We start from the raw sequence: 14,505 nt of genomic DNA, 5'->3' as shown, positions 1-14,505 counted from the left end.
ACAAATACAGCCCAGCCTTTTGATACTGCTCCGGTTCTCCTTCAGCCATGCAGTGCCACACCGGCCGAGATTTGCCCCGGTGAGTTTGTGTAAGCCCGCTGGTGAGGCGAGGTGAGGAGGGATTCGGAGAAAGGGATCACACTGGGAAATCTGCTTTAATTTCCTGCTCTGCCTCAAGCTTCCATGTGACATTGTATATCAGTGAAAGCAAGAAACGTGAAGATAGATGGACTTTGCAATGCTTGGCTGGTACTGCCCAAAGCGCACAGGGGCCATCTAACAGAGTGCAATCAACACCACTATTTGTGCATATGCAGGAAAGGCAATTAACAGAGATGGGGTCCTTCAGGCAGTGACTCAAGAGTGAGATAGTTTCCCTTTGTGAGTCGCCTGGTAAGACTTAGGACCTTGCAAAAGATCTTTGTGGGTTTTTCCTTTAGTGTCTCTGTGTCCCACTTTCTGCATTTTAATGATGGGTATGGCAGCACTTGCTGTTACGCTTCTCTCCCATGGGCATTCATTTGAACACCGGCTGCAGGTGGCTCATCCTCCCTTGCTAAAGCGCTGTCAACCTCAGCTGTGAGAATATTTCCATGAATGCCTGCCAGGTGCATGCAGAAGATAAAGGTAGGTCCTGCACTGATGGCTGCTCTTTGGATTTCTGCCATAGCTCCAGGACTGGCTGTGAAAGGAGGACTGGACGGTGGAAAACGTACCCCTTGGCAGAACAGGGATGACCGTGATCAAACAGATGCCACTAATTCTGCATTTGCTATTGCGCTGAGAAGAGGGAGGAACGGCTTTTGCTCGAGCACTGGCTCTCCCAGGTCTGTGTGGGGAGATAACAGCCCATTGAGACCAGGTTAGCACTGTTGTGGCTGAGAAACAAGTTGTGGAGTTGGAGGAAGAGCTTCATTCCACCTGCTACCTCTGGGCAGCATAAGTCAGCCAAGAGCCACTGCACAGCAGAGACTCCCCTCTCCAGGACGGCCTCACCTGGACACGCTTGTTTACCTGCTGTCATTGCCTGTTAGTCCAAGTGCTTTCTGCAAGGCAGGCTCTGGCCCCCCAGGCTCAGCCAAGTGCCTTCCTCTGTGTAGCGCTGGAATAATAGCGGCCAGTAGCAGGGTCATTTATTTGGCCTTTCATCCTTCAGCGTGATGGATGAGGAGACTGATAAATAGCTGCCTCTATGAGAAGGTCTATTTTTGGTCCTTGTTCTCTTATGTGGCTGTATGAATGGTCTTCCTGCTCACCGGCTTCGTGAACAGCTGTTACCGACCTCTGGATCTTCAAATGCTGTGCTCAGGGTTAACGCTGGCCCTTATGGTGAGGGCTGGGGATTTTCTGCTCCCTTACTGTAAATAAAAGCAAGTTTCTTTCCTGCTTACAGTCAGATCTCTCCCATGGGGCAGCGTCTCTATGGAAGCCACACCGACGCCCCTGGGGCCGCATCAAATCTTCATGGATTTCACAGCCTGTTAAGTGTCCGATCCCTTGGCATTTCCCAGCTCCGAAGGCCCTCGGTTCCCGAGTGACTGAGAGCTGCCGAAGCTTCCGAGTCAAGTCATCACAGCTGCATATCCCTCAGGAGAAGGGCAGAGGGGGAACAGGGAAACATGCTCATCAGTTACAGAAGAGTTAGAAAGAGGAAAGCTGTGGCGTTGGAGGTGTGCAGGAGGCTCAGGTTCAGGGCTGGTTTTGCTTCAGCTCCCTGCATGACTTTGCAGCAGTCACTGTGCAGAAGTGTATGCTTTAATTTTCTCTCCTGTTTCTAAGCATATTTTCTATTATTTTCTGTCTTGTCTATGCAAGACAGAACTCAGGATAGATTTAGATACCTGCATTCTGTGACTGTACATTTCCTAGTGCCATGGGACACTGATTTCATTTGGATTTCTAATTTATTTCACAATACTGTGGAATAATCAGAATTATTAAAGCCAAAATGTTCTTTGCTGCCTGTTTCTATTAGGCAAAGCAGCTCAGACTGTCAGGTCTTTGGGGAGGAAGGAGAAGGTTTGTTTTTTACCACCTCCCAATCTTTTGTCCTTCATGACCTTTACTTCTTTTGCTAAAATTATCATTCTTGCAAAAAAGAGAGGTGGAAAATTGGTCCCTCTTCCCATTGCACCAAACATTCCTGCAGAGGAAAGGTTATTCTTTTCATAGCCGTGCTATAGGGCATACCAGACGATAGGATCTGCCCTTTCTGAGGCTAAATCATCAGCTCTAATATGTTTTCCTTCTTACATTATTACTATCCTCTCCTTGGAACATGAGTACTTTCCATGTTGACTGTAACATTACTGTCTCTGCTAGCAGCAGATGGAAAGCCAAGCTGGAGGTACAAGTCATGTTACCATTAAGAGCCAGCAGCGAAATGCAATGGTTTCTAATGTAACCCTTCAAGTTGTTGACAGAGCTGTTTCTCAAAATAATAATAATAATAAAAAAAAAAAAAAAAGAGAGAGAAAAAAACCAATAACCCTGAGGCACAGCTAAGTGTGCTGGTAAAATCCTGTCTTTAAGATGTTGAGAGTTTTACAACTGGCTTTGATGGAACTGGGAATTTTTAGCTTTTTATTGGAATAAATCAATCAATCAAGTGAGAGCTTTCCTGGGGATAAGCAAGAACAAACTCCCATACTATGAAATCAAGCAGCCAAATTTTCAAAAGGAGGGCTATTCCTGACAATCTAATTTGAAGTATCAGTTTGGGGTCTAATCAGCTGCAGCAAATCAGACCCACATAAACCTGACTGCCTGCAATGAAAATCAGAATTTCTGTCTACTGGGGAGAGCCAATGTGCCTGCATTTGTCCTAAGAAAATGAACTAGTTAAGAAATGGCAAAACATTTTGTTGCAGTTAGTTAACTTAAATTGTTCATTCTGGGTTGACCCAGTGCAATTTTTCCCCCCTGCTGACATTTTTCATTTCATAATGAGCTGAATATCCTATGCAGATATGAAGTTCACATGTGGATTCTGGTCTCATTTGGGCTGGTTTCACGCTGGTGCTGAGACACGGACTTCAGGGGTGTCCTGCTTGTTAACTTGGATAAGCAACGCAAAGGTTGTAGCTGCATCGTTCTCATACAGCCAAGGCAGGAGGGTGGTTAAGGGTTCCTGCTGGAGATCCGGGCGGCTTTGTTTGAGGTGGGCACTAGAGGCACATCTCCTTGCCACTGCGTGGAGGGCAGCTGGCCATCGGGGCTAGGGAGTGCTGGAGGGGCTGAGTGTGAGTGGAGCCGTGCCACTCTCCTGGATCCTTGGGTATTGGAGTTTGCGTCCCTCAACTGTTGGCTTGCCGAGGCCTCTACAAGCTTTCTAGAGCATCATTGCTGGGATTGTTCTTTCCCAGTTTAGCGATCCTTCCCTTCCTCACTTCCCAATCCCGTCCAGCCAGCTGCTGTTCGAGAGCAAGCCCTGAACTCAGAAGGAAAGAGAGGAGCTGATTTTGATTCATTTCACTTGCAAATTTAGTGCCTTGCCATTGTTACATCTTTAGAAGCCCTATAGCCAGTATAGGATTTTAAAAGCTTTCTGTATTAGCCGTGTTTCCCTTACCCCATGCCCCGCTCCCCCACCCGCCGAGCCTTCTCATTCCCTATTCAAGGAGCCTGGGTGAGCCTTTGTGCTCCGCACGCCCAGCAGTCACCATTGCGTCTCCGTTCATCAACAAAGAGAAACCTTATCTTCTGATGGACACATACAGCACATTCTGTGTGACATTTAAATCTCCCTTTGTAGCCAACTCAGATATTTTTGCTGTTAAAAGAAGACCATACAGCCGGGTGATTTCATTACTGCAAATGTTATTACAGTGAAAGCCTGTTTAAGACATAATGTCACTGAAGGGAAAATAGGATCTAGCAGCAAGTGTGGCCTGATGGAGGGTGCTGGGATTCATCACAGGCTGAAAGAAACCTCTCAAACATCAGACCTGCTAATGGAGCAGCTTTTTTCTTCATCAAATCAAACCAACCACTTCCTCAAAGCCCTAAGGCTAGGAATTAGAAAGAAGATTGAAATGAATTAGGTGCCCAACTCTCACTGACTTTATATTTGAGCTCCTAAGCTGTTCTTGCTGCTTCAGAAATTGTAGCCGGGCTGCTGCAGTTCTTAGTACCACAGACACAGTGAATAGAAATGCCTTGTGTTAACAGCAGCCACAGGCCTGAAAAAGACAGTGCTGCTGCGTGTCCACGTTCATAATGACTAGCTCTTGGTCCAAGAACACTCGAGAAGAGACATAATCACAGACAAGTCCCAGCCTCCCTGAATGAAGTCAGTGTGAATTTCCTAGGGACTTGGCCCCAATTTCCACCCTGACGTAAATATAATTCCTTTTTTCTCCCAAGCAGATTTCCCTAAGGATTTTGGATTTGCAAGAGCAAAACTTGAGCTTCTAGAGTCAGAGGTGTCATGCAGACTGATCAGCACTCCGTGCTGGGAGCGTGCAGCTTTGCACACATGGATTTGAGCTGCACTGTGCAGATACGTTGGCGTGTCACTGAGCCGTCCAGACAGACATGTGCCATGCTCCCAACCCTCTGCCTTTGAGGTACTGGTTTCTAGCATTGATTGGCTCTATTTTGAAGATCGCTTTGCTATGCAAGACAGATATGACCTTTCATCTTAGCCTTCAAAAAGTGTAGCTCAAACTCCTTGCTAATGGGGATCGTGAATGTCTCGGCTGTGCTCCTTTCTGGGGGGATGCGGGTAGTTCTCTTCCATTTGACGTCTTTCCGAGCGTTGAAACACAATGAGTATCAGGTCAACAGCAAACCTCCCACCAGCTTCAAGAAGGCTTGGACTGTGCCCCAGCCTGCTCTGCTAACAAGATGTGACAAGCTGAAGGGAACAGTTAAACAGAAAGCATTAGGATTTCACAGCGTATTTTGCCAGCAACTTACTGTTTTTCAGCTGGGGTTTTTTTCTTTGATTTTTTTTTTCTTCCTTCTTGTGCTGTACCAACTCAAATCTATCCCAGGCTGCTTCTGACATTAACAAGACAGTGGATGACAGGCAAAATGCGTCCACGAGCAATTCAGAGTCTCCCCGCTAAGTAATCATAAACACTGCAAGTTTGCAACAAAACAAGCAGCTGTCTTTCTCCCTCTGGACAAGGGCTGCTTCCTCGCAAATTGAGGCTCTGCAGGTTTTACAGCTGTCGGACAATGAGTCTGGTGCCTGTTATTTCCTCCTCCTCTTTTTTCCTTTTTCTTTCTTTTAATGGAAAATATCTCAGCATTGCCAGAACTCAAGTGGCCCCCTCCAGCACCGAATCAATACAGCCAAGTGACGAGGCTTTAACTTTCTGGCTGACGCTACTAGAATGGGCACAGAGGGTTTGTGTTACTTGCACATCCTCTCTTCCAAGGGTTTATTACCTTCGATCACATTTCTTACAGGGAAGCAGATATTTATTTGGGGGCTGGGAAATGATTCAACAGCACACAAGTTCTGTCACAGAGGTGCTGAGGGTGAATAGGCTGGGGAGGGTGGGCTGGATGTGGGGAGAGTCCCCAGCAGGGTGGTCACCTTGAGCTTTGCAATTTCTTTCCAGACTGCTGCAGTATGTAAGGAGCCCCAAAAGAAATCTTTATCCCTGACGTAAAGGTAGGCAAGTAGAGAGTGAAGATTACTCTTTATTACTTCATTACTTTGATAGAGAATTGATCCTACCCTGGACTGACTGGCCACATGACCTTAGCCTTTTCAGATAAATTTTCGGTGATATTTTCCGAGGCAGCCTGCAGTGGACGCCGCCTCTACAATGCCTCCTTCATGGTGCAGTCAGAGAAAAGCCTGTGCCACGGTGTGGGTGGTGGATTTACCTCCCACGGCTGGTAGTTATTGCCCCCTCAGCCGAGCGCCCAATCCCTCCTGGGCCGTTTCAGTGCCAAGCAAACCCCATTTGTTCCAACCCTCTTAACTACGTGGCTGTAATGCTGCTCTGCCGTCCTGCACTACCCTTCTCAACAACAACACCTTCTTACCCTGTTAACTTACAGTAGGCTTAATTCTACCTTGTAACGCTGCAGCTGTCTGTGCCCTTTGCACTCCCTCCGCCTGCCACCCTCCTTTGCAGTGGGTCCATCAAATAACACGTCGGATGAAGTACGTACATTCTTTCTGCTTATGGCTGAGTATAATAGTCTGGCTCCTGTGCCTTCCAGGTGGCTTTTGGACATGCAGCATTTAGTGCGTGGAGTTATCGATCTCTGATATTTAAAACAGAGCTGTGAAGACCGTGGTGAATTTGCATGCATGGGGAGTCTAAAGCCAGGAAATAGCAGCTCTGAAACTCTCTCACCCCTGCCCTTTACTTCCCCGTGTTGGGTTTTCCATGTCTGACGATGCGCATGGTGGTGATTTATGTATAACCAGAGCAGCCTCCAGTGGTTGGATCTGTGAACTTTTCCAAGCAGCCCTTTATCGTAGCTCACTTGTGGGTTTTGCAGACCCCAACCCTGATTCCTCCCTGCTCCAAGCTCAACCTTGGAGGAGGGGGGAGAGCTGGGAGCAGCGGGTGCCCCGCTTGCTCTGCTGGGAGCTGATTTTGGCTTTAATTGAGCTGAAAACAGCTGCTCTACCCTCACTGCTGCGGGCCTGCTGTGCACAGCAGTTTTTGACAATAGCTGGGATGTAGGGATATCATAGCTGCCAGCATCCCACCCCTGTGGTAACAGCAGCCCCCCCGCCCCCCCCCAGCAGACAAGTGTGCCAGTCAGGGGATACAGGAAATCTCGGCCAGTGCTGTCCTTAAACCACCCAGCCCTACAGGGACTCTGCAGTGGTGCCCGTGCCTGCGGGAAGCCAGACCCATCTCTCTGTGTCTCCGCAGCCGTGCTCCCGCACAATCTTTATCTGCCAAGGACCAGATGATCCTTCTCAGCTAGTGAGCATCACGGAGCAATAAAGCTTGCAGGGAAGTGAGGTTGCAGGACGCCTTTGTGTCCCGTCCTGCAGCTGGATGCTTCCCAGAGGGAACGGCTTTTGAGAGAATCGCTGCCAGGAGGAAGAGAGAGTTTGGGGGTTTGTCTTTTAAATTCTCTCCTTGTGCCTTGGTGATTAATTCTCAGAGCGGTTTTTGCTTCTCAGGGCTCTTCCAGGGCAAAACAGGTGAGAGACAGGGCTCTGACCTGGGGGTGATTAGAAGGAGCTGGGGAAACTGAGCAAGATGTATGTGAAAGTCACAACAAAGCCCGCACGGTGTTTGTGCCCATGCTGAGCCTGCAGACCACTTCCAGTGCTCTGAGTGGCCTCTTGTCTTCAAGGACAGGAGCTTCAGAAACAATGTACTGAGCTGATAAATCCTGCCGGGGAGCAAGGAGCAACTCAGTCTCTGCTACAGCCCTGACGTTTATGGAAAACAAGGAGAGGAGGTGAGGCAAAGAGGTCTGGTTTGTGTCTAAGAAACTTCCCTTATAAAAAGATAGATTGCTGACACTTTCCCTTGATGCAGCTGCCCAGGCATTTCAAGGCATCTGAGATTTCATTATCTAAGAAGCAGTCACTGGCTTTGTTGGGGACTTCTGGCTGCTTTACAAAGCAATTCCAGTATTATTATTGGAATAAAAACATAACAACTACTAATCCTCTGTTTAAATGACCAGTAAGTTCCCTGCAGGCAGTGCTCTGCCAAAACATTTATCCACCTAATTTTATTTCATGTCGTTTTTTCAAATTCAGATTTAACCTTTTGTGATGGGGGTTGTAGGCACTTCTGTTTAGAAGCACATTTTACAGACTACTGGGAATGCGATTCCTTGGTGCAGGGAGGGACATGGCTTCTGCTTGTGCACATTAAAGGTGTCTCGTAGAGCTGTGAAAATGCAAATTTCCTTTTAGGTCACTTCAACCCCTGCTTTCCTGGAGGAGCGCTGCTGGGCAAAAGTGAAGAGCTCAACCTTTCTGCAGGTAAGTGGAATCAACCCCCTTATTCAGGGCACAGGACAGGCTCTTCCCAGGCTGGCAGCATGACACAGCAGTGAAGTACCGCTAGCGCAGTGAGGACAGCAAAGCCAGCCCGCACCCAGAACCTCCTGGGGTCTGTCCCTCACTGGCACCTCTGTGCCCCTGGCAGTCTGGGCATGGAGGAACTGATGCGGACCATAAAGGAAGGGGATAAATCAGGTTCCTGGGTGCTGCTTCTCATGTGTTGCACAGAAGCCACTTCCCCTTGCTGCCTGCTGCCCCGAGCAGACGCAGCATTCCCTGGGGGCAGGAGCCTTTGGAGGCCATCCAGGAGAGGTGGAGGCTGCTCCTGGCCACCCTGCCGGGCTGTACCTAGTAGCTCTGCCTCTCTGCCTGCAACTGGTGGCAGTGTAGCTACCTGACATGTCACACCTGCTGTCCCAGCGTGGCTGGTGGACATGGAGCCAGTCAGCCCTGGGTGCAGGCAGCCTGGGGGTGTTTGCCCAGCAGAGCTGATTGCTAAGGAGCGTTTGGGGTGGATGGAGCTGGAGCCCCTGTTTCATGAGGATCAGGTGAGTGTAGCTGGCAGGAGGGCTTATGGGGACCCCTGGATCTGCAGCTCTGAGAACTCTGAGTCTTGCATGGGGGTCTCTCCTGGGACTTAGCACCAGCTGAATATTTCTGCAGGCGCAAAGGAACCGGAACACAAAAAGTCCATCGTCCCGGATACCCAGCTCCTACAGCGGCCAGCAGTTACTGCCTGGGGAAAGCAGTTAAGAGCCGGCTATATCCCAAATACCTTCCTGAGCATGTCTTCCAGATTCTGGGGCTTTATCAACACCCAAGGCTGAAGCTGTATCCAGAACTTCATGGGGTAAGGCTGAAAAATCTGAAATCCAGGTGTGTCCAAAGTCTTTTTGAAGCCACCTACACTGTTAGCCTCCAGCACAGCCCCAGACAACCCTATCACTTAGTTATACGCGATGGGGGGAAAACCCAGGCCCGCAGTGTACTGAAAGGCGCGTTCTGCTTGGAGGCTGCACTCCTGGGACCTTGCTGTCTGTGATGGATGCTGAAAAAGCCCAGCTAAGCCTCACTGCATGCACATACTCAAGTGTAGGTGGGACAGGATGGGTGTCTGGTGATGCTGAATTTATCCCTGAAGCTTCTGAGATTGTATCGTGGGATAAACACAAGTTCAGCTGAAAACAAAACGGGAAATATTCCTGGGGTTTAATCAAATAGGAGTGGGGGAGGGAGCACCGTAAATCTTAGGATGTGTCATTTGGCCTGGAACAGCAAGTTTCAGCTCTTCCTCAGGTTGTTTTTCCAACCACACTCCTACTTTCTGGTTTGAGTCGAACTTTTAAATTGAAAGCCAGCACTTCAAAGGGAAAAGGAGAATATTCTTCCTGGAAAATGTTTAACTGAAATATTGCAGCACTTCTGAAATGAAGGCTATCATTTAGAAAATGTCAAAACAAAAAGCTTCAGTCTTTGAGTTTCCTCTTTTTTTTTTCTTTTTTCACCCCCAGAAAAAAGTATTCCCTGACTTTGACATAAATTTGTAAGTAGTTTATCATCTCACTACATACGTCCTCCCCCCTGGCTTATTTTCTTAGCAAATGAAGAAAATGTCACCAAGCCCTGGCTCTGCCAAAGGGACCCTAGCAAGGGGGGAGGACAAGGTCAACTGTAAAAAAATTATGAAGAAGCATCCCCTGGAGACGGTTACAGATTTATGATATGGGTAATCATGTCATCAGCAGCACTTTATCAGCATTTTCTTCTCTCCTTCTCTGCACGCCTGTGGCATTTGGTGTTCTGGAGGAGGAGTGAGAGAAAAGCTGGCAGGAGAATTTTGATATGTTATTGTTGCTGTTGTTTTTATCTGCGTAGTAATGGGCACTTATGTGTATGGCTGTGCATGCTTGCATGTGATCTCTGCATTTGTGCCTGTCTCCCTCATTCCTCCTTTATCCATCCATGCACAGCATGATATAAACAAACCTGCCTCTGGACATGTCATGGCTTAAAATAGATGTTCATACATCAGCCTTTCTACAGCAGCGGCGGCAGCAGCAGGAAGACATGGCCGACTGGATCTGACTACAACACTCGCTTTGAGCCGAGAAATCACAGCCCTTACAAAGGTAGAGTAACGGGGTGGGCGTCTCCTTCCTCCTGTGTGTCTGTCTGTCTGTCTGCAGAGTGTGCAGGGCTGAGCAGCCCGCGCTCGTTCAGCGATGCCTCTTCAGAGCTTGCTCTGTGCATCCAGGCAGGCTCCGGCTGTTTCTCCCCTCCCTCCGAGCATGGCACGACTGGCAGAGGGGCTCCAGAGGCAGCCATGAGCGTGCTTGGGCAAGCGGGGTACAAGCCTTGGGGCTTGGCTTCCGAAAGGGGGGGCACAGCCAATGCCTGTGAGGGTTTTGGGTGCCAGGAGTGCTTTGGGGTCTATTCTGAGCTCTTGGATGTGGGGCAGTTTCTCTTCCCCTGAAGCACTTCGGGGGTGCTGGCCTGGTGGTGTGTTGGGGGTGGGATGCTGGAAGCCAGCTTTGGGCCTGAGGTTTCTGGAGCTACATCCCAGGATAGGTGTGGATTGTGATTTTCCCAGCCAGCTGTAGCAATGAGAGGGTCTGCTATTTGGCTAGTTACAGCCTTATACTGATGATTCAGTTGCTTTTTTCAGACCCTTCTGCTGTTTGCTTCTTAACGCTGCCCGGGGCTGGTGGCATGTGGCTGTGCTGCAGCCAAGGTCACACAAGGTTTAAGGGCCCCGGCACATGGCCATGCCGAGTGCCTTTCCCAGGTGGGGTCTGCCAAGTCTGGATTCCCAGTGTGACGGAGTCCTAAATTCATCGGGGCAGGGGAGGTATGTCAGGGCGAGAGCGGGCCCGTACCCCGTGCTGGGGGAGCGTGGGGTGCTGGGTGCCAGGGACGAGCAGCGCGAGCAGGGATGACCTGTCCTGTGCAGTGCCCCAGGACACCAGGCAGGGTCTGAACTGCCACCCTGGAACACGGAGCAGGGATGGAGACATCCGTGAGTCTCTCTGGGCTCCTGCTGAGCTCCCCCATGCCCTTGCAATGTTTTCCTCCTCTGCCCATTGCCAAGAAATGGCTGGAAGCTTCTTGCTTCTGCACCGTTGGCCGCTGGCCGGCACCTTAGGCGAGATGTCAAGGCGGACAGGCGGGCTCTGACCCAGCCTGGCCAGCCCGAGGTCACTGCGTTTCCTCCCCCGGGCCCCAGAGACAAGCGGCCAGCGCTGAGCTGCTGCGGGGGGGCTGTGGTGGGATGCTCTCCGCACACCTTCCAGCACAGCTCAGGGCAGCGGCAGTGATGGTGGGAAAGAGAATCCTGTTCTCATGTTGGGGGTGCCGGTCTGTCACTGGGGCAGCAGCAAACAAGCAAAAAAAAGCAGCTGTGCTGAACATCTGGCTGCGGGGACTGCTGACTGCTCCACGTGGGTAAGGCTGTCCAGGGAGGTTTCTTGCAGATGTGTGACAAGTATCGGCGTGATCTAAAGGTTTGAGAGCAGAGATATGTCCTAGAGGATCTGCTCAGTAAAATGAGCTTTCTCATCCCCTGAAATTAACTCTTCCCACCCCAAACCAGTCCCGAATGTTCAAACGCAGCAGCAGGACTGCTGTATTTGGAGGGGTTAATCCTGCCTCTCTCTCCCTGCAAGTTTTTGTGCCTGGTCCATAGGAGTCTGGGTCCTGGCCAGACTCTGTGCGGTGCCATATGGAATCCTCCACCTGTTTGGGGGCTTTTCCTCCCCAGTCCTGGTGGCTTGCCCAGACCTGGCCGCCTTTCGTTGCTTCTGATCGCAGGTTGGCAGCATCAGTTCTCGAGCTGGCATTGTCCCGCTGGCAGGCAAAGCCCCAGAGCCAGCTCGGAAGGAAGGTGGTCCTGTGTAGAACATCTCCTGCCAATGTGGCCTCGACCCAAAGTCATGGGGCTGGAGCAAAACCTCTGTCTGTGGAGAGTCAGCAATCTGGCTGCCTTTCTGGCTTCCCTCTCCAGCCCTGGCATCATCAACTTCTCCCCAGCGGTATTGCTTCTTGGAAGGGAGTGCAGGTGATGCTCTGTCTCACACTGGGAACCACTGGGTAGCTGACTTGACACAGCCCTCTCACCTGGAAGGTGAGAACTGGCTGCTTTGGGCCAGTATTTCTGCAAAAGGGGTGGAGTGAGAGGTCCCCAGTTCTTCTAATGGCATCTCCACTGCTTCCATGACAGGACCGTGGGTGGCAGCAGCAGCAGAAGTGACCTCCAGGCCACTCTCCGGCCTTCACGAACCCACAGGTATGCCTTGTGGGTCTCGGCAGCCCCAATGGCTTTCCTGTCCAGGTTCTCCAGGAATGGCACCAGGTCACCAAGCCGTGGCTCACGGGAAGAGCGCAACAACCACCCCATCCTCAGCGTCTTTGAGCTTGAAAGGTTGCTGTACACGGGAAAGACAGCCTGTAATCATGCTGATGAGGTCTGGCCGGGACTCTACCTGGGCGATCAGTATGTATTGGAAGGGGGCAGGAACTGGGGGGTTCAGGGGTATTTTTGTGAAATGGGGAAATCTGGGAGGGAGAGGCTGGGAAATGTGGGGGAGAGGAGGACATGGTGGTTGTGATACGAAGGAGGAGGAAGGACATAAGCACGGCGGTGCGGAGCGTTCAGAGCATTGCTGTGGTGCGGCAGGCGGAGGTGGAGTGCCCGTGGAGTCGGGGACTGTGAGACTGACTTAAAGTTCAGGAATATTACCAGTCTGGCACTCTTCCTTTGCACCCAGCTTTCTCAAATGTAACTGTTTGGCTCTGTTCTTATCCTCCATCCCTTACACTGTCCTTGGAAACTTTAACTAAGCTTGTGCACCTCCGCACTGTTTCTTATTCTCTGCAGAGATATAGCAGCCAACCGGCGCGAGCTGGCTCACCTGCGCATCACCCACATCCTCAACGCTTCGCACAGCAAGTGGAGGGGGGGTGCCGAGTACTATGAGGGCACGGGCATCCGCTACCTGGGCATCGAGGCCCATGACTCGCCTTCCTTCGACATGAGCCCCTACTTTTATCCTGCAGCTGACTTCATCCACCAAGCGCTGAACGAAGGTTGGTGGTAAAGATTTCTGGGAGAGAAGTGGGGAGCTGGGATGGGAAGAAACTGCCTCGGGGAGATGGGAAGCTGGACTGGCATCCTATTGCTAAGCATCCTAGAAAACAGAAGTATTTCTAGCCTGGCATGGTGTCTCCAAAGAGGGAGCAGGCTAGGTGAGAGCACTGCCCCCCCAGTGCTGGTCCTATTTGGTCTGTTTGGGGAGATCACGATACACTGGAACCCTTTGCCAGGAGGGGGACCCCAGTGCAGCGCAGCCCTGCTGTAACAGAGGCCCTGCACCCGAGCCCGGAGGCTGCGCGGCTGAGCCACCATGGGCTCCAGGATGCACCATGGCAAATCTCTGGGTCCTCGCTCCTTTGGGATATTTGGTCTGCTGTGACACAGCCCCTGTGTTTCACCCCCAGGAAGGATCCTTGTGCACTGTGCTGTCGGGGTGAGCAGGTCGGCCACCTTGGTCCTCGCCTACCTCATGATCCGCCACCACATGCCCCTTGTAGAAGCCATAAAGACCGTCAAGGACCACCGCGGTATCATCCCCAACCGGGGTTTCTTGCGCCAGCTGGTCGCCCTGGACAATGCCCTGAGGCTGAAGAGGAGCGCGTGAAGGAGGACAAGAGGAGCTGTGTGGTGGGAGCATTGTGTGTGCGGTGCTCACTTGACCCTGATGCCCGCTGAGTGGCAGAGAGGGGGCTTTCCTCCCGGCGCAGACGCTTGGCAGCTAATGGGTCACACGCAGCTAGCCCCTGGGCCTCCCCCTCAGCTAAGGGGGTCCCAGACATGCGAGCTATTCCTAGTGGTAAAGCATAGGCCCTCAACCTGCAGTCTGGCCACCTAGGTGGGCCTAACGTATAGCCTCCTTCCCAGCCTCTACTCGCTCCGAGATGCCTCCGGAGGGACTCAGCCCCATGTTACAGGTTACTCTACCCCTGTTGGCTCCGGGAAGCCTTCAAGGCTTCATTCTCCCGCGTGGTGGATGCATTTGCCTAGCCAGTCCTGTCCCACCTTCCCAGGAGACTGAAGCTCTGCGTGTCCCTTGTCTTGTTTCCCATTCATTTTTGGTCTGTGTAGCCATGTGAAATCGGTCTGGTGTGTGAGCTCGGGCGAACAGGCCTTTTGTCGTAGTGTTTGGATGTCCTCCATGCCTAGTGTTAACCTGTACGAATAAAGACAGCGCTAAGGAAAAAGCCTGGCCGCTCCATGTGTGCTTTGGGACAGCCTTTACGTGTTCGGGCTGGGATCTGTCTCCAGAGGCGGTGGGAGAGCGACACCCCAGGTGCGCCGGGCTGAGATGGACCTGAGCCCTCCCAGTCTCTCAGCCCAGGAGCTGGATCTGTCAGACCCCACTGGTGGCCAGTGCCTGTGCCGGACCTCCCTGCCGCGTTTCTTTTCCAGCACTGGGGACAGAAAGGGGGGCTCCCGGTGAAAAGCAGGGCTGGGCTGGTGGTCACCAGGGTTGCCATCCATC

General features: G+C 51.3%; 1 protein-coding gene across 15 annotated transcripts in view; it reads left to right on the top strand.

Annotated features, from left to right (window-relative positions):
* The window catches only part of DUSP26 (dual specificity phosphatase 26), a 41,460-nt gene extending 27,234 nt beyond the window's left edge, over window positions 1–14,226 (top strand). For 4 of the 15 annotated variants that reach the window (XM_056363112.1, XM_056363103.1, XM_056363105.1 and 1 more), the window contains 8 exons: window positions 4,369–4,568; window positions 7,293–7,395; window positions 7,862–7,930; window positions 8,615–8,801; window positions 9,922–10,080; window positions 12,168–12,440; window positions 12,825–13,033; window positions 13,445–14,226. In XM_056363112.1, the coding sequence (XP_056219087.1) occupies window positions 12,262–12,440; window positions 12,825–13,033; window positions 13,445–13,644 (588 nt within the window). In that variant the 5' untranslated portion in view covers window positions 4,369–4,568; window positions 7,293–7,395; window positions 7,862–7,930; ... (1 more) ...; window positions 9,922–10,080; window positions 12,168–12,261 and the 3' untranslated portion in view covers window positions 13,645–14,226. Of the gene's footprint in view, window positions 1–4,365; window positions 4,569–7,287; window positions 7,396–7,861; window positions 7,931–8,614; window positions 8,802–9,462; window positions 9,495–9,921; window positions 10,081–11,951; window positions 12,072–12,167; window positions 12,441–12,824; window positions 13,034–13,444 lie in introns of all 15 variants that reach the window. The other 11 variants (XM_056363114.1, XM_056363116.1, XM_056363113.1 and 8 more) reach the window with 11 other exon arrangements.
* The last annotated feature ends 279 nt before the right edge of the window (window positions 14,227–14,505 follow it).

The sequence above is a fragment of the Falco biarmicus genome, chromosome 18 (assembly GCF_023638135.1).
Source record: "Falco biarmicus isolate bFalBia1 chromosome 18, bFalBia1.pri, whole genome shotgun sequence".
Taxonomy (NCBI): Eukaryota; Metazoa; Chordata; class Aves; order Falconiformes; family Falconidae; genus Falco; species Falco biarmicus.
Note: the sequence above shows the minus strand (reverse complement) of the source record. Positions and strands in the feature narration are given on the sequence as shown.